We start from the raw sequence: 22,764 nt of genomic DNA, 5'->3' as shown, positions 1-22,764 counted from the left end.
GCGAATATTTGTCGCACTAACTCTAATGATACTAATAGTTTAAACTTACTTTCAAGTCTAGGTTCGCACTGGAATATGAAAAGACAATCTCACAGTTCCCCGCTCATTTAACACTTCATTATGTTAATTCCAGCTGCCGGCAGGGAAGACGTTGGCCAGTATATCTCAGTCGATGTTGCCTCTTTCCAAAATGCTGAGAGCGAATGCACCGCCCATGGTGGCGCTATTGCTGATATTCGTAACTCGTCCATAGAGAGCGGTATTGTAAACGATGTAGCAACACCAGACACCACAAATGATTTGTTTTATTTTGCTACCAGACGTGAATCTTCTACTGGCCAACAGTGGTTTTCGCAAGGGGCAGTCCCTGGTTATTTGAACTGGAATGCTGGCGAGCCAGACACAGATGAAAACGAATGTCTTGTTTTGAGGTGATTGTATTTGAAAACATAAGTGCTATAAGTGTGTTATATACATGCAAGCGAGGAGTAATGCACGTGGGGGAAGTAATAGACATAACTTCTGCATTGCTTAACAACACCAATGGGGGTGCTGCTGGGGTCAGCTGACTATAGATAATACATATATTATTGACAAAATCAATTACTTGATTTCAAATTTGTTCACAGTCGCACTAATGGTTTCAAAATGACGGATAATAGTTGCAGTCCAGCCTCAGCGATTGGCGCCATATGCGAGATATGTGAGTACCCCCCCCCCCGTCCTGAATAATACATAGCATGCTAAACACTCATGTAGCTCCTTTTATAGTTAATTCCTTCACAACAAATATGTGGTTTTCCGGCCTGTATTGTGAATATATTATTAATGATTACAGTTACAGCGTGCCGTAACTTTGCGGTAGTTTACGGTATTTTCATCCTACCATATTAGGAGATGCGAATTCCAAATATGGAATGATTACGCGCGTCTAATACATGTAATAAAAACAAACATGGCTTTCACCGGACTCCACACAAAAGAAATTTCGATGATTCAACATTTTGGATTTCGGCATTCCCATGATGTATCCTTGAAAAGAAAATATGTATAATAATATATTACAATTACTGTAATCAAATAATATTAACAATAATTCATTTTTACGAGTATCATTTTTGACACAAAATCCACAAAATTATAAACTGGAAATAGTAGATGAAACATTAAAACAATATTTCCAGTACATATTGATAAACTGCTTTCTTGCGGAAATTACAACGTAAATTCATCGTTTTACTGTCATTAAATATAAGTGTTAATGTATGACTAACAGTATTTTTGTTGTATTCTCATAACAGACAAAGACAAACCATTGTTTCATTGGGTTGCACCATCGACATACGCATATGTAGGAGCTGACGGAAACTGCCAAAACTACGGTGGTCGGTTGGCGAAACTAGCTACCAGTGGAGTACAAACAAGAGTTGCTGACGTTTTTGCAGCGTTGACGGTACTTCCCTCCACTAACAAAGTGTTCTTTGATGCACAGTTGGATGGCACTCTGTGGAAATATACGGACGGACATGAACTTAGATATTCGGATACCAATTGGAGAAGTGGTGAACCCGATAACCTCAAATCCTGTGCAGTTGTAAAGTAAGATGTGTTTGCAAAAAATGTGTCCCTCTTAGAGCATGTTCTTGCATAGCCTATGTTCTTGAAGGGGAATGTTGAAGCGATGTCCATATAATAAGCACATTGTGGATTAGTGCAGTTTTTCTTGGTTATCCGGAGTTGTTAAGTATTCCCATTCTGACTATACTGTCCATATGCTTGAAGTACATTCCGACATAGAAGACTCTTCATTTTTGCGATCTGCGTGTGCCTCACATTTGTATTATTGCAGTTATTTAGGTGTGATGCTCCTCTGTAACCTGAAGAACGAAAACAAATATAATTGCTATTTTAAAATATAAACTTAGTGTTTTGATTGTTTTAATCGTACTTTTTAATATTTATATTTCACTTTTGGCAAATGGCAAGCCAACAATGTTTAAATATAAACAATACATCGGTCGGCGTCTCCGCATCTGCATCTATAAATTGATTGAGCTCAAGGAAGTCGACAAGAGTGGCAAGTGTCAGTGTCATTGAAACAGCTAAAATATGAAAAATGTTTCCTTGTCAAGATGATAAACGAGAAAATGATAAACGAGAAAATGAGAATTCATATATATTTCTGACAGATAGATTTTTCCAGATTCATTTTCTTGTCATTGTTTGAATGATTTGCTTTCAAGGTGGCTGGCACGTGTAAATTTATCTTAATACAACCTGGTACAAAGATGACTTGATTGAATGGCTGTGAACTTCACGGAGTAGATGGTTACTGATTTCCCCTGTGATAGATTGATGTTTTTTTGAGGACACTAAATAAAATATAATTGTTGATTTTCAGGATTACAGACAATAAGTGGCAGTCAGATGATTGTACTCTGTATTACGGACGTTTCCATATATGTGAATTTGGTAAGTAATAATGGTTATCACGGTGCATTTTCACATTGGTTTTGTTTATTCAACAGCACAACGCAGATGTAAAAGTTTGCCCGGAAATTACGATTAAAGTATTATTTGTTTGTTTTCAATTCTGTGGTGCTACGTACCCCGGCCTAGGTTAATCGAGATCATAGTACAAAACCATTGTTTTGTGGTGTGTAGGTTAAACGTTGTAGTGTAATTTGTTTTCATTAAGTATACACTTGTGAAAAGGGGGAAACAATACAAAACAAATCAAAGTTATTGATTCAAAATGTGATTCAATCAAACAGGTTACGAACTTAAATGCTCAAAAATGTATTCATACAATCATTAAAATTCTTGTAATTCATATAATTATGTGGTAAGTTATAATTAATTAATTAAACTAATATGCATTTTTTATTTCCACGCAGATTGCATTCCAGGTGCATCGAGTTGGTGCCACAACGGCGATATCGTTGTGAATGAAAATGCTTTGACGTGTGAATGCGTGTGCGACGCTGGCTGGGAAGGTCCATTCTGTTTACGTGAGTATTACATGTAATTGGTTATCGAAATAATAATTAGCAAATTTTGTTGGCTTTGTATTAATATTCACTAATATGTGACGTCACATGTACAGGGCTGAATACAGTAGTATTGATTTTTTCCCGTCTTAATTAGTCAGCTACGTAGTGACAAGTGCACTAGGATATGTGTAACAACTTTCTTCTTGGTTACAGAACCTATCGTCCCACCTCCTATGTATTACAAGGCCGTCAGTGTGACCGAAGAGTTTTACGATGCAAAGCAAATCTGTAGCGACCTCGGTGGAGGTTTAGCCACCGTCCAATCGCCGGGCATGCTCCAAAATGTCGGCGATGTTGCTACCGATAACGAGCTAGTAAATGATGTGTGGGTAGGATTGTTCGAAAAAGATGGGATATGGATGTCCGATGATTCCACTCCACAAAGCGGGTTTACAACATGGAAGAATGAACACCCGAAAGATAAGGAATGTGGCGCTATAAAGTGAGTGTTTCCGAAAAGTCGAATAGATAAATTACTATGAATGAACCAATAAGCTACACATATAGATATACATATGTTTTTATTTAAACCACGATGCACTGTATTACGTCACTGGCTCTCCATATTTAAGTAATCGTGCTTCTAAAAGATTTATTCTATTTACATAAAAACTAGGTTTGATACAACTTGGCAAATGTTTGGTGTTACTTGTACTTTTAAGAAAGAGTATATATGCGAGTTCAGTGAGTATAACTATTCAACGTTATTTGTATTTATATTTACTAAGCGTGTATTGTACCATAAGTCATTTAGCATACAGATTTCTACAGATGTATTGTATTGTATTTTATTGTATTTTGGTATAAATGTTCAACCTGGCCAGGATTTTGTAAAGTAAGCCGCAAATGTCATTGTTTGGAGTATACCTGTTGATATTAGTGTTTATTAACATTATATTATGTTTTACCATAGGATGTGACCAGGGTTCGTCATGGTGTATCCATGGTAGTATTGTTAACGATACAGTCGGATGCCATTGCGAGTGTGACTATACCTGGTCAGGGGAGTTCTGCACAGGTAATATATACAGTTCATTAACGGGAAAGCGCATAAGTAAATATCCAGTTAAGTTACCTGACAAATACCCATGATTCTCTGCTTTCTTTTGCATTTACAAATGAACACGGTATTGTGAGCATTCTTGATAACTAAATACTAGGGAATGTATACCTTGACTACGTGACTGTACAAAACGATGTTGGTTGCTTCAGTAGATAGTTTGAGCCATGTTTGTAAGCTAGCTGATTTGCCAATGAATGAGGTGGATTGTTTTGTTTCAGGGTATTAATGTGCTGAATATTATCCTTCACTGACGTCATTAGTAGTCATCTATATACTTACTAGACCATTCCATTTATAATATAAGGGGTTGGTTTTAGATATAATAGGCATCCCATAATGAGTTGAGTTTTTTTCAAGTCCAGTATGTAGTACATACTTGGAGTGAGTCCAGGGTTATTAGAAGTGTTAATCGCAATGCCACTTGGGTAATGCCCTTTCTCATTGTATGTTGTATTCAGTAACAATATTGATAACATTATTTCTTCCACAAATCTTTGTAATTTCGGCATACATTACAGCGGTGCTTCGACTCATAGTCAATATCTATATAAACTACTTTTTGCAGTGCGTACAGACACTATGCTAAGTCTAACCGTTGCTGGCAAATATGATACAGTCAAAGCTGACTGCGAATCACATCAGGGACGGCTAGCTCTTATCAACAGTGCCGCTGACCAGCAACGAGTTGCCGACTATCTCCAAACTGCATCTCCACCGGACAATCGGATCTATTTCGGCTTAACGAAGGCTGGTGAGAGTGGTTTGTGGTTGAACGAGTATGGAAACCAACTCTTTTTCAATTTCAAGAACACGCCTAATATATACACTGAAACGTGTGTCACTATAAGGTAGGGCACAGAAAATGTAAATAGCTCATAATTCTCAGAGTTGTTTTAATTGACATTGATTTCTCTGAAACGTTTTATCAGCTTACCGTTTTAGACCCTAATAAATTCCCATGAAGTCTGCTGTATTTTTTTTTCAAGTACTTTTTTCTTCAATCTGTGATCAGAATGTCTCGCGAAAGACAATTTATAGAGGTTCTTAAATGCTTAAATTCACCAACATAAGTACTCGCTCTCATCACCTGGGAGCTAATATGCATATTTCTGTGTTTCGTCCTTTTAAAGACAAGGAGATTTCCTTCGTTTTTAACAATACTATATAATTCTTAAATAACTAAGTTTAGTTATTACTGTTGACAGAAAATACCACTACTCTAGTAAAACATTAAACTAATTCAGAATGCATATCAACAGATGGATGTGTACTAGTGATATTTACTAAATTTGAACATTCATTATGTTAATACAAATCGCATAGGATTATGGGTACTAGTAAGCTTTTAAACCGGGTGTGTAGTAAAGTGCATAGGTTGTATCTAATGACAATTTATGAAGTCTGACCAGCCAGTCATTTTTGTTTCTTTTACAGAGAAGACTTTGCTTATGAATGGAAGTCTATTCCATGTAATTGGGCCGGTGGACGAATCGGTTTGTGCGAATTTGGTGAGTTGGTTTCCTGTTTGTTGTTCTCGTGACAACGATATAAAAACTTTCGAAAAACAATCCTGGTTGGCGATACTTCGCGTGAACGCATTATATTAGTTGTCGTTAAATATATATCAGACTGTTTATTAATATAAATGACTGATCTATCTATTGGTGTATGCAAATATTGTTTTGCACAAAACCCCACTGGGATGTAAATAGGTGCCAATCATTCATAGTACTGAAGTGTCATTCGAGACTATTGACCAATGACATTCTCTCCAATGTTATTTTATTTTTTAGACTGCACTTCTACTGCATGGTGTCCGCCAAGCAAGGGTACCGTGGTATCTGTAGGCTCAACATGTTACTGTGATTGCAAGCCAGGATTTTCAGGACAGTTTTGTGATGGTATATTCTATATTTGCCTTAAACGTGAACAACTAACATAAAACATTTTATATTCCATTATTCACCGTTTCTTGATTTATTAATTCACTTTAAAAATCACAAATAATGTTTGTTTTTATATTACTTTGTAGAACAAAAGAAACGTAAAAAGATGGTGAGAAATAGTCATATTGACATTTTTATCGAGAGAAGTATTCTAAACATAATTCATATTCAACGCCACGTTACAACGCCACATTAGGACCAAATGGCCACCGAGTTCTCGGTGAGAGCGAGAGCACCGCGTGACCTGATTTCGCCCTCAGAAGTGTCCCATTCTCCCCTGCCTTTATATCCACTGTTCCAAATACCATGGGTTATAATAGACCAATAGAACAGTAAATGAGATGATGGGATAGCTGAAACGTTATTTCAAGGTGGACAAATCTCGTTGCTCTCTCGCTCTTGACGAGTTCTCTTTGGCCATTTTTGTTTAACCTTATCACCACCAGTTTCCTCTTTTTATCACAAATTAACAAAATATTCCCGTTTATAGTCTGCACATTTCTAAAGAAGATTGGAACAAAAAAGCATTGTTTCTAGTAAAAACTGAAAATTGAGTTCATTTTAACAAATATTGAAGAATATAAGAAAAATAAGTGCAGAAAAATTAAGGTTAAGATCTATTATAGACTTATTATATATTCTGATCTTTCTGTAGTCAAGTCCCAACACACCAGACCAAACCGGATCAAATGCAAGTGAGTACAGTAGAACAGTGAATTATATGATGCATTGTATCTTGACATTGCTCGATATGTGTGTGTATGAAAAACACAGCTCGCGGTACATTAGTGAATACTGAACACAGAAAAAATGTCAGCACAGAAATGGACTGTCGTCAAATATCAGAGCTTTATATGACAATGAGCTACGCCTTTTTCTTGGAAATTGGTCACGTGTCATCATTATCGTTCTATCACTTTCAGACACCAACGGTAATTTGGTCACGCTAAGTTGTCCGAACAACGATGTCAGCGGCGGGTCCTGCAGTCTTCGTCTCTTAAACTGTGAATTCATTTTCGATCTACATATAAACGAAGGTATTTATTATCAACGTTTCCTATTATGAACTTACCACTTGACTAGCATGATATCATTCTCAGTTTACTGAACATGCGTTGAAGCACGGTAGTTGTCGCGCTGCGCATGTTCGACAGTTGTGTTGATAAACATTGATTTTCCCACAATCCAATGCGCTCTTCAAATGGAAATCACAAGTATGAGATTTGACCTGGGCGCGACTTGCACTGATTACTGCCAGTGACTCCTTCGATACCTTACAATCATATGAAAATTACCCAATTAAAGCTTGGAAACGTCTCAGTTCGTACTCTTTGATCTGCGCAACAGTCAAAGTCGCCATCTTTGGTATATGAGACCCATATATCTCGCACATGCGCAACGCGACGACTACCGCGCTTTAAGCACGTGACGGCGATGTTTACTAAAGTCATTGTTAATATTGAGCCAAATAACAGCACTGATCATTACATAATGTGATTAATTATTTGAGAAATCATTCGATCCGGACAAACAAATAAGTAAACAATTGATTAATAACTGCTGTAATTTTGCCTGAATTTTGGTCAGACAGTAAACTTTTTGAATATTACAAAAAAAATCACCAAAAACGTCACAACAACGTAACACAGCTAGGGCTATATTGTCGTTATCGTCTGCGCAAAAGTGTTTCACATTTGAACCTATTTTTGCGCGATTAACACAATTTGACGGTTACATCAGTTTGATTTGTTGGTAATGACCCGTAATCGTGGAGACCAGTTGCCGAATATGATCGTAAGACTAGAAAAATGTAGGAAAAAATGACTGGTTAATCGGTCTGGAGTGTTGAAGGCCGGCCTTGAGAAAGGGTTAGTGTGCGCATGCGTATCCCAGGTAATGTACTGAAGTCGTAGAGACAACCAATCAGCGATGACACAGGATTAGTTACATAGCGATCCGCCATAAATTGTCTATTAGGTAACGTTGAACTATATCCAAAGTTTAATAACGTCGTTTTTTTAAAACTTTTGAACAGCGCTATTTTGCCGGCACAGGGTTAACAAAATTGACAATAGCTGTGAATAGGTTGACGATTACTTCGCATGTGTGTTTCTTCCTTCAGATCTAATTGTTCCAAACGCCTTGTGGGAGATGGTACAAGACGTGCGCGAGGAGGGTTATGTTCCGGAGAATAGATGTCACTACCTGGGCTCCGTGCAAAGACAGTGTCGTTCACAAGACGATGTGTCTGGTAGGATAGCACTCAGTGTGTGTGGAGAAAAGGTACAGTAAACAAAAATGTGGTGGAATGTCAATCAACTCACGCTTGCGAATTATTGGTTAGTAAATGAAGGTGATGTTACCGAAATAATCAGCATTGATCGATTGTGTGTATGAAATAACAAAATTTGTACCACATGTCCTACTCAGGTATTAAAGCAGGAGGGTGTTGAATTGAGTCCCAAGCGAGATAACAACACACGCTAAAAAACGCAAAGGCTCATAGGTAGACGCTTGTTTGTAAAGAATGACACGCGATGGCCACCTGACGCATGCGCAGCTGACGACTCTCCCGCTTTAATATTACCCACAGACACACAGTGGTACAATTTTACTGGAAGACGGTACACGTTACGTCATACAAGCAGAAGAAGCTCCAAAAGGCAAATTACAAGGCAAATATCGAATGTTTGAAAACCAACAAGACAGAAGGTTGAAAAAAGCCGCCGTTTTCACAGACGATGGTAGGTCATATATTCAAAAATATGTTTATCGTCGTGTGCTAAGACGTGCGGGAATTGAATCATAAGCGATGATAATAACACACGCTAAAAACGCAAAGATTTATTGGTAAACGCTTACGTGTCCTGTGAACAGCCGCGATACACCCTAAGACATGTCTCTCACATATATACCAGGTGAATGCGTAATAAAACCATGCACACGGTTTTCAAAACATTGTCTGACATATGCATTTTGCATGCATTGTTCGGCGTTACTAAAGTATATTGGGACTGGGGTATCGCGACAAACTCCATTGGTGTTCTCGGTCTCATACGAATGTTTTGTCCAACAGATACAGGGAAAATCCCAGCGCCGCCGCAAATTTCGTACGCCAGTGTTCAAGAGGTCATTGATGCCGCTGTCAAGACTGCAAAGCTGAGACAAGTAGAGTTTCCAAGTGAAACCTTAATTCACCTTGAGGTGGCTGTTACTGTAGATTACGAATTATATCAGAAGTACGGAGAAGAGTCCACTGACTTTGCGCTATCCATTATTAACCATGTAAGTTTTCAGAAATGTTATAGACGTTTGTCGGCCAGTTGGTTCGTTGCCATTTTAAACTGTTTTGCATATTTTTTAATAACTATTGCTTGAATCGCTTTTGTACATAAGCGCTTGTGACGTAGATTGCTGTCCGTTATTCTTGCACGATACACAAACTACATTCTGAGGCGATTTTATGAATTCAATGTTACACATACATATACAGTACATGGTATAAAAGCAAACGACGTTTAACAGGCTACGGGACAGAAAGACGTCTCTGAAAGCAAACACGGTCACGGTCACGGTCACGGTCACGGTCACGGTTACGAATGTTCAAACATAAATAGTAAATTAGAGCAAACAAAGAAGAACATTGTTGATAAGTTACACTGCCAAAACAGATGATATTCCCCAACAATTTTAGAAAATAATCAATGAAATGAAAGTTTCAAACAATAAATCTAACCCAATTTCCTCAAGAACGTGGAAAGAATTCTATGGACAGTTAAATAATAATAGTTATTGCAATAATATTAATACCGTTTTTCGAAAAGAGTTAATCTCAAAACCGATCAAGCAAATTATAGAGGAATAGCTGTTTTTAGTTGTGTAGGTGAAACTTTCTGTATCATATTTAATGCTAGACATTTTAAACATTTTTTTTAACAAATCAGATTTTCTTATTGAAAACTATTGTTAACAAATACTTGAAATCAAAGAGAAAATTAAATTCATGTTTCATAGATATCCAAAATGATAAAATATATAACGTCATAAAAGAATACAAAATCATGTATTTGTTTCAGGAATAAAATTAGACCCATGTTTGAAATGAAGAGAAGTTTGACCGTGCGGTGTCATAAGCCTAATTCATTTGAATTAAGTTAGTATCTCACTAAAAGATGCATCCCTAGATTCAGTTAGATTAAATAACTGCAGATGATCTGGTGTTAGTCTCTCAAACAAAGAAAGGGATACAATATACACTAACGGGTTTTTAGAGGTTTATTTCATAAATAGAATATCCAAGTAAACCTGACAAAAACAAATGTTGTTATTTTTAGACCAGGAACACTGAAAAAAATAGAACAATTCTATAACAAAGAACACAATATTACATTAGTAGATATTTATGGGTATATAATATAAAATCAAAGGGCTGCTACACTGAAGTCAAACGAAATTTACTAGATAAAATAGTCAATGCAATGTGTGCACTGAAACAGTCCTTACCAAAAGATACAAGCTGTAGAGCTCTCAGTTATCTTTTCAGAATGTGTATTCAGCCTATAGTATTCTTTGCGTCTGAAATCTCGGGTATAACAATTCAAGAGAAATGGGAGAAAACTATAGCAGAAAAAAAAAACACAATTGACATTTTACAAACAAATACTAGGACTGAACATGCATAGCCGAAGTAGGTGAATTCCTACTTTTAGTAGATGTTAAGATTTATTTAATGAAATACTGGATTCGTATCAGTAAATTACAAGTCAATAATACCACAAAACAGTCATATCTTGAACAACAGTAACCCATTTTACAATAGGTTTCTTCAGTTCGGGAAGTGTTAAACATTATGAATTTTTCTGCAGAACATCAAAATGATTTGTTAACAAAACATATTTTAAATTAGCAAACTTATAAAAACAAATACATACATTTTGGGAAAAAATATAACTGAAACCAAAAATAATGAAAAATTCAAAGATTCTTATAATTTAGAAAATTTTAATTTGAAACAAAGTATTTCAATAACAAAATTACTAACTAGATGTAGTAATTACAATTAAGCACTAGAAAACAAACACAACCAAAAATATCTACTGAAAAATTAATGTAAACAGAGTGAAATAGGAGATGAAATGAACTTTGTTATGATATACTCTCTGTATAAATTAAAACGCAACGAATCATACAAGACATTTCATTTCCATGTATGTATATTTCTGCAGGTGCAATTCGTGTTTGGGCATCAAAGCCTGACAGACTATGGCATATTTATAATGATTGAAGTTGTCAAAGTAGAGATATTTAAGAGTCCAGTGTTGGAGGTGAGATTACTATTATTATTATTCAACAGCCCCCTGTCTCTCAGTGTGATGTCATCCCCTCTCTTTGTGGATAGAGAATTCAAATGTATCAGAGCAGAGATGGCGGCACGAAATTTTGCATGAGGAGATCTTACTAGGGGGTCCGGGCATGCTCCTCTTTACAAATTTTGAAATCTAGACTCTCTGAAACGCTATTTCTTGAATTTTGAGGGGCAAATTTTGCTGACGCAAAGGGTTTCAACTTGACTTTGGAGGGGCGACTCCTCCCAACATTTTTTTCGAGGGGGCGACCGACCCATCTGCCCCACCCCGTGTAAATATGCAATTTTTGATAAAAGTGCCTAGAAAGGTCCACTTACATACATCATATGTGCACAAAGACGATGAAGGGTCTTGAACTGTACACGTGATTATAACGCGCATTTCTTGGCGCATGAACATGACGCAAGTGACGTGTCCACTGAATCATCTGCGAACGTGGACAGAAAAGTATGCTGTCTGTCGTAACGTTCGTATCGCAGACACGTGAAGAGCTCTTTATTTTGTATTGTGTCTGCGTCTACTGTATTTAGGTGGTGTCTTGCTCAGTATTTGCATCAAAGCGTGTGAAATTTGACTACCGAGAAATAGCGGTAACTGGTAGATTGCACGCATCACTGCGACGAGTTACACGCAATTTACACGTTATTCTGTCCTCAGTTGTATTCTAAAACTTTTGTTTATATTGAACGTTTAATTATATGAACCTCGTTGCATTTATTTGTAGCGAGAGAGGGAAGAATCTCAGTGGTCTGATATAGCAACACTGTTCAACATGTTCTGCAACGTTGTCGAGCCAACATTTTATAGCGATGATCCTCTGAGCCGCCAACATTATGATGTCGCTATTTTAATCGCCGAGTGAGTATAAATATATTATTAGGATAGGGATTATATTAATAAAAGTTTCACAGTTGTCGCAACGCGTCGGAATCGATATGAGTCCCATGCGCAGTATACAATGGGTGTAAAATGTTTTATTTACACGAAATTCAATTTTTGGGACGCTTTACATTTCCAACTAGATCTCTCTGTTACCACTCAGGAGTGTGAATAACAGTAACACAGCACGACGATGTTTAGAAGATGCATTGGGCCAAATAGCAATTGCACAGTCCCATCATTCATATACCTTGCACTGTTTACTTCATATTTCAGCCGAGATTCCGTGATTGATACCGGAAAGGGTGACGCACTTGCTAGTTTCCAATCGTGTAATGGCGATCGATGTGCGGTACTTCTATACTCAACGGACTCAGACTTTGAGCATCCACGGTCTTTGCTATCGCACTTACTTGGTCTCACGTGAGTTAAATAGATTTACTGCATAAAGCAATTTCAGGTCCCTTAAAATTTCGCTAGAAAATACTGCCTTGCACTATTTAGTCAGTTGTGAAAAACCATGTTATTAGTGGAATTACACCATATCACAGATTATTGCGTCATTTATAACGTGGCTGAAATGGTACTGTTTTTTTTTAGAGTTACGCGGGTTTCAGAAATAGATTAAAAACGAAATAAAACTTTACATGAAAGATGTCCGCAAAATAAAAAATATTGCATAAAATGAAAAGTTACATTCCAAATAATAAATATTAAATATTTACCTCTAGGATTCTACTGTGAAGCACAACTCCCAAGTAGTTAATCGTGTCAACTATTGTTTATACATTTATTATTTTAGTGTGTGATATTAAATTATTTTAACTTTACTTCCTCCAAGACTTGGTATGTACTATGACGACGAAGACGAAAACTGCGGCGCTCCGTCGAAAGAAGACCTAAACGCTATAATGGTGGCACCGGATATCACTGAATTCACGGAGTGTAACCGAAATTCTCTCTTGAGATACATTAGGTGTGTGTTAGATTAGATTAGGATTGAATCATAAAAACCAAAGGAATCGAGCACGTGGTTGAGTATGTTATCATGATGATGACGTAGTTGAATATGTATTGTTGTGTACAATTTTGTTAATTTGTATTTTTGTAAAACTGCAGCCAGCCCGGTATCGACTGTTTTGATGATACCCGCCACACGAAGGACGCAATTTATGAAGATGGAGTCTGTAACGAAGCATGCAAGAATGCCTTCCAGAACAGTGAAACTCACTCCAGTGAACGGTGTTGTAAATGGCGTAATCCGATGATAACGGTAGGTTGTTGTCTACAGGCTTAAAGGGCGGCAGTCGTAGCGCTGCGCATGTACGACATTTGTGTTGATAAGCATTGATTTTCCCACAATCCAATGCGCTCTTCTAATGATAATCACATGTATGAGATTTGACCTGGGCGCGACTTGCACTAATTACCGCCGGTGAATACTTCGATACCTTCCAATCATTTTAAAAATACCTAATCAAAACTTGGTAACGTCTTAGGTTGTACTCATTGATCTGCGCAACAGTCAAAGTTTCCATTTTTGTTTATCTCGCCCATGCGTTGCACGACGACTACCGCCCTTTAACAAGTGACCTATTACGGGCGATGAGCACGCGGCCGACTGACATGGCAATTGACCACATGTAATATTCATTATGTTACTTTTATAGTTGGCTTACGGGGAGAGCGACTGAGCATTTTTTTAACATATACATGTATACGTATGAGAACACATTACAATAGAACATAACGCACCACGGTCTTGCGTAACCCATCATCTCAGTTGATAGTTATAGTCATTTGCAATACATGAGGCATACAGATGATTTGACAACTAATCCCACATATGGAAGGCCATGTTATCATGGCGAGTGTCGAATATAACATATCAACTGGCGCACTTATTTTCAGGGCATGTGCAGTATTTCGTGCGAGGTCATCGATCTGTACGGAGAGGTGAGCTGTCAATCAATATCACTCCACGATGATGACATTCCATGTGGCCATGGAAAGGTAAGAACCCTCTTATTTTCAGTATAGTTAGCATTTTGCTAAGTTTGGGGCAATCAGCGTTAGCCTTGCAGTAAAGTCTGTTAGATGACAATTTCCGTGTTTAAAGAGTGTTCAGTGTTCTTTGTGTAGTTAGGTTTTCGTATGCAAGGGATTTTTCCACACAGAATTTTGCGGTTGGGTTAAGGTTGCCAAAACGGATCGTTTTGCTGTGAAAGTTTTGTAAATTTTTTTCCTGATTTTTAAAAATTACGTTTCTCAACTTGTATTTTCTTTTGTGTGAAGTCGTATTCAAGATGGCTGCCTCTATATAGTCAATATCATCGGTACACTAATCGCATTATTTAATTATCATTTGTACGCCAGTTAACTGTGGTTAAAATGTCAATGTTTTAATAATCAGGCTAAAAATCAACGAATTTCACGTTTTTATTCCCGGTATCATTTCATCCATCTTTTGCAGGTATGCGTTGACTCTCAATGTGTATGCAAGCCCGGTGAATCTTGCCTCTCAAAGAAAGCCAGTAAGTTCTTTAATTAGTAACTAGTGTAATTTGGATGTTGTTTAAACACATATGAACGGTGTGATTGCCAGTTAGCTCGCATTTCCTGATCGAATAGTGTAATGATATACGGTTTTCTTCTACAGTTAAGTATTATAAGACCTTTCTCAAAGTAGTACATGAACGCTATACATCGTGGTCTGAAGCGGCGGACGTGTGTACGGGCATGGGCGGCAAAATGTTGCAGATATGGTTTCAAGAAACTCAGGTCTCCGTCGAAAACATTCTAAAAAGCACCACATCATACGACAAATTTTTTGTCGGAATCACTCGAGATGTCACCGTCAGTGGGCAATGGGTCGAACCTAATGGCTATACCGTAACTAATTTCCATTGGTATCCCGGTGAACCTAATGAAAATGATCTAGGATGTGCTGTCATAAGGTGCGTGGATCTGTAATTCAATTAGACATTTTGATTCTTTTGGAAAGGGGGGATTTTAATAATGCGGTTACTCTATCCACCTGCACAATGTAATTATTTCATTCCCAAAAGTTTCTCTTTTTATTTAAATCCAGCCGACACCATAACTACTTATGGATCGACCATACGTGTGATGGTGGTGCCGGTTATATATGCGAATTTGGTGAGTTTGTATCTTCTTTTTCTAAGTTTACATCACTTATTAGTGTTTACTAATGCAAAAAGTTCAACTGAGCGAAACGAATTATAAAATCCACGGATCTAGTGACACAGTATAGCATACGCTATTCTCCAGGAATAAGTATTAAATATGATATAGAATAATATAGTATTTGGACGTCTAACTCCTTTTCAAAATTCAAATATTTCTCGTTGACCGACAATAAATTTCGACTTTCGAGATGAAGATATTTAAACATTTATACTATATGAATGCATAAATAGCATATATTATCCAAACATTGTCTTCTTGCCATAATAACGAGAGGTATCATCTGCCACGACAGTTTTTTTTTTCTCGGTGTACTTGTTCTCACATTTCTACAATCATGTGTGGAACAGTATGTGGGTTTCACGATTAGTATTACTGCGTGCCTCTACTTTGTTTTGATGATCACCCTGAGATGAGAGATGTCGATATAATATTGACATCTCCCATTTCTCTGTGATATTATTATTATTTTACAGTTGATGTAAATTATACGGTCGATTGTTTTTGTACGAGACTTTCTCAACCTAATGACAAATTCAATTTGTTTTAACACAGCGTGCACCGATCCCGTATGGTGTGTAAAGGGGACTATTGAATATATCGGTGACTCATGTAAATGTGTCTGCAATGAAGGATATAAAGGAGATTTTTGTGACGGTACGATTTCTTTCATTACCTTTATATGCCTTATCAGATTGGAATTAAAATGTCTTTGCTCATAATTACCACTATAGGCATTAATATCGACGCCAACTTACAGTCATCGTTCATCGCGCTTTATCGCTTATATATGACAACTCATATCCCCCTTGTTTACTTTCAGAGTTCGTGACATCTTTATCGCCAATCTATTCAGAGTACGCTGCTCAATCATATGCCGATGCTAAAACGCAATGCCAACAGATTAATGGTAGACTCCCAGGTGCATGTTCGCAGAGTTCGTACGATTTTTTCACATCTTACATTGCCACATTGTCGGCTACTCCAACTGATGAGTTTTATATCGATGTGACAAAGGATGGTGGAATCTGGAGAGGGTGTAATTCGAAGGCTACTCAGTTTGCAAATTGGGATTCGAATGAGCCTTTAGCATCGAACTCGTGTGCGGCTGTAAGGTGAGTCAATATTACCTTGATAATAACAGTAAATGAAAATAATTGCATAAATACAACATAGGACATCATAACTATGCAGTTTGCTCCCAAATTGTTGATTATAATTTGAATATGAATATAAATGTGTTGTTGGACTGATTTGCATTATCAGCAATTTTTTGTCGCTAAATGAGTAACAGTAAATGAAAATAATTGCATAAATACAACATAGGACATCATAACTATGCAGTTTGCTCCCAAATTGTTGATTATAATTTGAATATGAATATAAATGTGTTGTTGGACTGATTTGCATTATCAGCAATTTTTTGTCGCTCATCCATGTTCCCGGATGTAATTGTACTTACTGTAGATCGTTCCTCGGTAGTCTCTTTTAAAAATTCTAATTGCATTATTATATATATGTTTCTCGATATTTTGATATTTTTTGATATTTTTTATTGTGCGAACACTTACGTTTTTATGTTTAAGTTATTGCTAAGTGAGTTATTGAATATTGCTAAGTGAGTATTGTGAAATATTGCCGGACCAACTTTCACGTTATTACATATAATGCTAATGTTGACATTTTCTGTATAGTTTCAAATAACACTTTCTACGCTGTGATCGTTGTTTCAGTCAAATCACGCCGTATGAATGGTATTCTACTAACTGTACCGAATCCCATCGCTTTGTTTGTGAACTTCGTAAGTTATACCTCTACATACAAATTATATTTTGTCGAATATTTCAATATTATATGCCATTAACGTTAGTTATCTTTTTTGACAAAAACATTAGCTTGTGAGAAAACTAGTGAAAAATGGTGCCATCATGGTGAGGTAGTACCCGATGGAAACACGTGTCGCTGTGAATGCTGGGATGGAGTTTTGGGAGCACAGTGTACTGGTATGTACAAGCACAACAACTCATATTGAACTAGTACATTATCATGTTGCAAGTTATAAGAGTTAGTGGGGAGTGTCGGTTATTTTTGTTCAGAAGCAAGTAACGGAAAACTAAGACTATAATGTTTGTTTTCAGAATATGACTACAACGACGCATTATACAAGTTGATCCTCTTTTACGAAGCCCAAGAAAGCGGCGTACGTGCACCGGGAAACAGAATCACGTGGATGAATGACTCGTTTTTGTATGACACAACTATGGATGGTACCGGTGATCTAACAGGGGGCTGGTTTGATGGTAAGCAAGATTGTTTTTGTTAACACAAGTACTTTAGTTATAAACGCTGTACACAACAGCCCTGTGCATTTACAATACAGAGAAGAATTAACATCTGCCATAAATTGACTTCAGCTTTGTTTGTCTCAAAACTCTCAGTTACGTCGAATAACTAACACACGGTTACGTCGAAAAAAATCTCTAACATACAAGCTGTTCTGTAATTGGTCTGACTGTTGAGTGTTACGGTCGGGTAGCCAATCAGGTACACTCTTGTAAAGTGGCTTCTTATTGATTCAAAACCTGCTATTGATTCTGACTAATTTTACATAAATTATTGTGTAGAATTTTTTAATTTACTTTAGATTTTTTGTAGTCAATTTAGATTTTTTTACCTTTACTTTTTGTAATAAATTGAACTTTCCTATTATATTCTTGCCTGGTTCTATCAACTTATTTTTACTATTCATAAATATGAATATTTTTGAACAGAAATAAATGTCACACTTCTATCTCTATATTTCTATCTTCTTCTGATTCTATCTCGTTAACAAATGCAATCTACTGTATTTTGTTGCAGCTGGTGATTACGCTAAATTCTCCTTCTCACTAACCGCTACTCTACCAATGCTTGCATGGGGAGTTCTCGAATTTAAAGATGCGTACAATATCACTGGTGAATTGAATAATATATACCGTACCTTGAAAGTCGCCACCGATTTTATTCTGAAGTTACACACTGATGAATACGAGTTTTATGCATATGTGAGTACTGTATAGAGAGTATCTTGTATGTTAAAGTATGTTATCACATGTGTAACTTGATTATTTTGATATCCTTAGTCGACTCATATTGAAAAAAAATACCTGAAACTTATTTGAACGTTGTGCGTTGAAAAATGTTGCGTCTCGTCCATTGAGGTGTGGGCCGATCTGTGTACTGTACAAATGTCACAATGGACAGTTTCAAAAATATAATAATAGTAACTTTCAACATCTTCGAGCCTTCTTCTGGAAGACTCTGTTTACGTTCTTTGGTAAATACTAGTGGTACAATGGTGTGTCGATTTCTGCGTCCATCATACGACTCCTCTCGATGTGGGGAAGTGCAAAAGAGAACACATTTCTCTGGATTATTCATAGCGTTGTCGTCTCGTATTACAATATGCAAAAATGTAGACACCTGGTTAAATTCCACGATTCAGATTATTCATCTTACTAATTACCTAATCAAACGGGTGTCCATTTCCAGGTTGGCGATATTACCATTGAACATAGAACATGGGGACGACCAGATGACATCATGGCAGCATATGGTAGCCAATTACGTACCGGAGATCCAATTAATGTGACCAATCCAGGAAGCGATTTAGCTGGAAATGTGGCGGCCTCCCTAGCTTCGTGTTATTTAGTATTCAAAGATATAGGTATAAATAAAAAAATATTTTAGTGTGGAGCGAGTTAAGATGAATTGAAGCCAGGTTATAGCCATAATGTCAAATGTAGACAACAGCCAAATATCTGTCTGTGCTCCTGGAAGTAAGTGGGATAAAATTCTGATAACGAATAATGTGGATAAATTACATCTACATGCAAATATACAATACTGTATCTTCTTTTAGACCCTACATACGCTGATACACTCTTGGAACACGCTATAACGATGTTTGAATTTGCAACTAATGAAAGTCATCAAGGGATCTACTCGGAGAACACCAACATTGAAAACTTCCAGTAAGTGTTGCTGTTACGTTACGTATATTTAACATTACTTTGATTTGATTTGAAGTCTGTTAGTTGACATAATTGCAATTCATTTTTACTGAAAATAACGTACAATGACATGTATTCAATGCATTCACAGTGCAATTAATTTCATATCTTGTGAACGAAGCAACGGCCACACAAATAAGAACTCAATCGCGTGAAAAATTATCATAATTAGAATCCGGATTCTCTTTCCCGCATCTGCGATTCATTCCACAAATTGAAATTGTTTATGTTCCCAGGAGTAGCTCCTACTATGACGAACTTGTCAGTGGAGCGATATGGATGTACAAGGCAACAAATGACTCTGTGTACCTCGACAAAGCAGAGACGCTCTACACACGGTATGGCTTGGACTACGTTGCAGAATATTGCGGATGGTCGTCGTGTTTGACTGCCACTCAGGTAACTGTCAGAGCATTTTAAGGTCAGAGGTCGTCAAGCATAATTCTTTAAGCTGTTTCACGTTCGTATAATACATATCAGACGCAAATCCTGTTTTAGAATGTCAACTGTGGTGACACTGTCGCGTATTTGTATGCGTATTGCTATGTCAATGACAATTTAAGAGCTACGCGTTTAGTCCATAAAATTCGATTATCAACTTTCGTTTATGTTTATTCTTTCGATTAATATATTCCAACATTTAGAGGTTCGGTACTGTCCACTAACGTCGTGTATACATTTCCAGTTTTTTAAACACAGAGAATATATATTATCCTAGTAAGTGTCAAACAATAAAATACAGCGGTATCAATAATGATATATATATGCTTCCTAATATGGGAATGATTTTCGAACATAGATACGATGATATTCCAAAGAATGTGTTGACCATCCTAGCCGGTTCTAGACTTTGAACAAGAATAGATGTACAGGGAACATATATAATTATTATTAATAATTGGTAGTAGTTAGTAGTAGTTATTACAAGAATATAGTAAAAGTATGACTGTACTCAGACAGAACGCAGTCGTCCTTTTTATTAGCTACGTAATGGTCAATAATTTCGCGGTATTTTCGTAATAACCACGTGCTCATGTGTGCAAATTTATGTTCGTAGCTACTGCTATATCTGGAAACTGGGAACACAACGTACCTGGATAGAGTGGAAAGTTCTTTTACAAACTGGTTACCTAATGGCACCATTAGATATACACCAGGAGGACTTGCCTGGAAATCAAGTAACAATCCTGTGAGAGCTATAGGTGAGCTGAAAACATGTGATGTTTTCATTGTGACTCACACGTATTTTGACAATGTGTGTGTATACAAATAAAAAAAACAGAATGTTCTAAAGTTAAAAAGAGAAAACGCGGACCAACAGCAGAGAAAGAGAAAGTGCCGCACCGGCAATGACTTCCCGGATACCAGATTTTGTCCGAAGTATCAATAGAAGTCGCATTTATTCTATTTATACCAAATTAATTCGTGTTATTCGGTGTGTTGAAAAAATCTTCATCAACTACATTTGTTTATAGGCCGCTGGGCGTTCATGGCATTGGTTGCCGGCAAACATAATATTAACAGAGATGAATTATACTATTGGGCACGCAGTCAGGTAAACTATGTTCTTGGAGATTCTGGAAGAAGTTTCGTGAGTGGATTTGGACCCAATCCGCTCGTCTCAATACACCACCGTGCGGGGTATGTATATCAAGTTGTGTTTAAAGCAGGGGATTCGTCACCTGCGCATGCGTCAGATGGCCATAGCGTGTCATTGCTTACAAACAAGCGTCCACCCATGAACCTTTGCGTTTTTAGCGTTTGTTGGTCTTTACTAGACTCGTCACATCCGACAATGTACAACACACACTTACATAACGTAAGGTTCATGCCAGGTGCGGCCACGTATGTGCAGTCGGTCCGGCGAACCATTTATTTAACAAAACACACTAAAAAAGCCGACTAAAAACATGTAGTGTTCAAATTGAAATAAACTAAATGAGAGAAAAAATAACTTGCATCACGGTTACTAAAAAAGACGGTTAGAAAACGAGTCATGTTCTTTTCATTGGATGCGTGTCGCGGGTAAACATTTGAAACAAAAGACGTACTAATCTGTGATAAATCATTAACATAAAATGTAGACAGGAAATCACGCAAATATGACGTCATTTTCCCCAGAGTTCATTGCAATCAACAACTGCACGCCATTTTATTGTGTCTCTGTCGATACTTTCAGTAATACTAAAGTGTAAGTTGTTCCAGTGAATCCTGACAAAACCTGTCGCTCGGTTTAAACTCGAAACAAATTTGCCTGTCGTGTATGGCATTTTCGTTTCTAAATAAAAAGATCGGCAGAAAACTGAAATAAAAAAACCAACAAAACATGATCAGAAAAAAAGACGTCAAAGAAACCATACAAGTGTTTATATTTCAGCCAGGCGAAAGTTTTAATGAGGAGCCATGATACCACGTACATTTTGTTGGAAATAAACAAAATATGCGATAAGATAACTGAAATGACCCGCCCATGCTCTACAAAATGCATGTAAGCAGACCAAATATGCAACAACAGGCAGTTCCAATGAAATTAAAACGGTTAAAAAGGGTTCGAAAAATTGATTTGGCGAAGAGACTGCTAGAAAGTTGTACTGACAGTTCAATGTGTTCAAAAATTGTAGCGTTGACTAAAACCGCATTTAACGGCACACTGAATATTGCAACATGAAAAATTTTCCCAAAAAACTGAAACAAGGACAGACAAGAACAATTAAACAGGCATTTTATGAAACTGGCGGAAAATGTTGAATACATTTTCAACAATTTTTACGGCGTCTACAAAAAAAGTGTTATGACTTTGAACAAAATGGCTAAAATTCATTTGATAGTATTTTTTTATAATATAATGTATTTTAAAATAGTGACTTAGGGGTTAGAATTTTTGTCACTTTTCTACCGGGACCCAAGCTTACTCTCATGACAACAGTGAAAACGATAAATGACGATTCTCGATTCTGAATGTTTTCACAGTCACAAAGAGTACTCATCCGAAATGTACGTGTAGTTCTTCGTAGAGCTTGTTCACTAAACGTGGATATTCTATCGAATACGAGCTTAAAATTTCAAATTCGCGGAACATCAAGTGATCGACACAAAAATGAAACAAAATGGTGGACCTTGAAATCTCAAGCAATAGAGGGCGTACACAGCGCGACACGCATCCTTGAGGGATTAGGCAGATTCACACCTTTTAACAAT

The 22,764-nt window shown here is 36.9% G+C and overlaps 1 protein-coding gene across 1 annotated transcript in view; it reads left to right on the top strand.

Annotated features, from left to right (window-relative positions):
* Nucleotides 1–22,764, top strand: part of LOC102803169 (uncharacterized) — a 31,638-nt gene that overhangs the window by 7,413 nt on the left and 1,461 nt on the right. The window contains exons 14-50 of the mRNA XM_085499211.1: nt 134–431; nt 630–703; nt 1,302–1,599; nt 2,402–2,472; nt 2,898–3,011; nt 3,207–3,495; nt 3,670–3,737; nt 3,967–4,071; nt 4,682–4,964; nt 5,551–5,624; nt 5,910–6,017; nt 6,149–6,171; nt 6,718–6,757; nt 6,986–7,099; nt 8,185–8,345; nt 8,656–8,806; nt 9,139–9,347; nt 11,288–11,386; nt 12,153–12,286; nt 12,584–12,730; nt 13,149–13,283; nt 13,427–13,580; nt 14,219–14,320; nt 14,781–14,841; nt 14,967–15,264; nt 15,399–15,466; nt 16,070–16,171; nt 16,338–16,629; nt 17,248–17,315; nt 17,410–17,517; nt 17,653–17,814; nt 18,374–18,558; nt 19,046–19,220; nt 19,416–19,527; nt 19,803–19,965; nt 20,624–20,768; nt 21,042–21,207. Coding sequence (XP_085355337.1) covers nt 134–431; nt 630–703; nt 1,302–1,599; nt 2,402–2,472; nt 2,898–3,011; nt 3,207–3,495; nt 3,670–3,737; nt 3,967–4,071; nt 4,682–4,964; nt 5,551–5,624; nt 5,910–6,017; nt 6,149–6,171; nt 6,718–6,757; nt 6,986–7,099; nt 8,185–8,345; nt 8,656–8,806; nt 9,139–9,347; nt 11,288–11,386; nt 12,153–12,286; nt 12,584–12,730; nt 13,149–13,283; nt 13,427–13,580; nt 14,219–14,320; nt 14,781–14,841; nt 14,967–15,264; nt 15,399–15,466; nt 16,070–16,171; nt 16,338–16,629; nt 17,248–17,315; nt 17,410–17,517; nt 17,653–17,814; nt 18,374–18,558; nt 19,046–19,220; nt 19,416–19,527; nt 19,803–19,965; nt 20,624–20,768; nt 21,042–21,207 — 5,356 coding nt within the window. The remainder of the gene's footprint in view (nt 1–133; nt 432–629; nt 704–1,301; nt 1,600–2,401; nt 2,473–2,897; nt 3,012–3,206; nt 3,496–3,669; nt 3,738–3,966; nt 4,072–4,681; nt 4,965–5,550; nt 5,625–5,909; nt 6,018–6,148; nt 6,172–6,717; nt 6,758–6,985; nt 7,100–8,184; nt 8,346–8,655; nt 8,807–9,138; nt 9,348–11,287; nt 11,387–12,152; nt 12,287–12,583; nt 12,731–13,148; nt 13,284–13,426; nt 13,581–14,218; nt 14,321–14,780; nt 14,842–14,966; nt 15,265–15,398; nt 15,467–16,069; nt 16,172–16,337; nt 16,630–17,247; nt 17,316–17,409; nt 17,518–17,652; nt 17,815–18,373; nt 18,559–19,045; nt 19,221–19,415; nt 19,528–19,802; nt 19,966–20,623; nt 20,769–21,041; nt 21,208–22,764) is intronic.

This window comes from Saccoglossus kowalevskii, chromosome 5 (genome assembly GCF_978046115.1).
Source record: "Saccoglossus kowalevskii chromosome 5, keSacKowa6.1, whole genome shotgun sequence".
Lineage (NCBI taxonomy): Eukaryota > Metazoa > Hemichordata > Enteropneusta > Harrimaniidae > Saccoglossus > Saccoglossus kowalevskii.
This window is presented reverse-complemented; position numbering and strand designations above follow the sequence as displayed.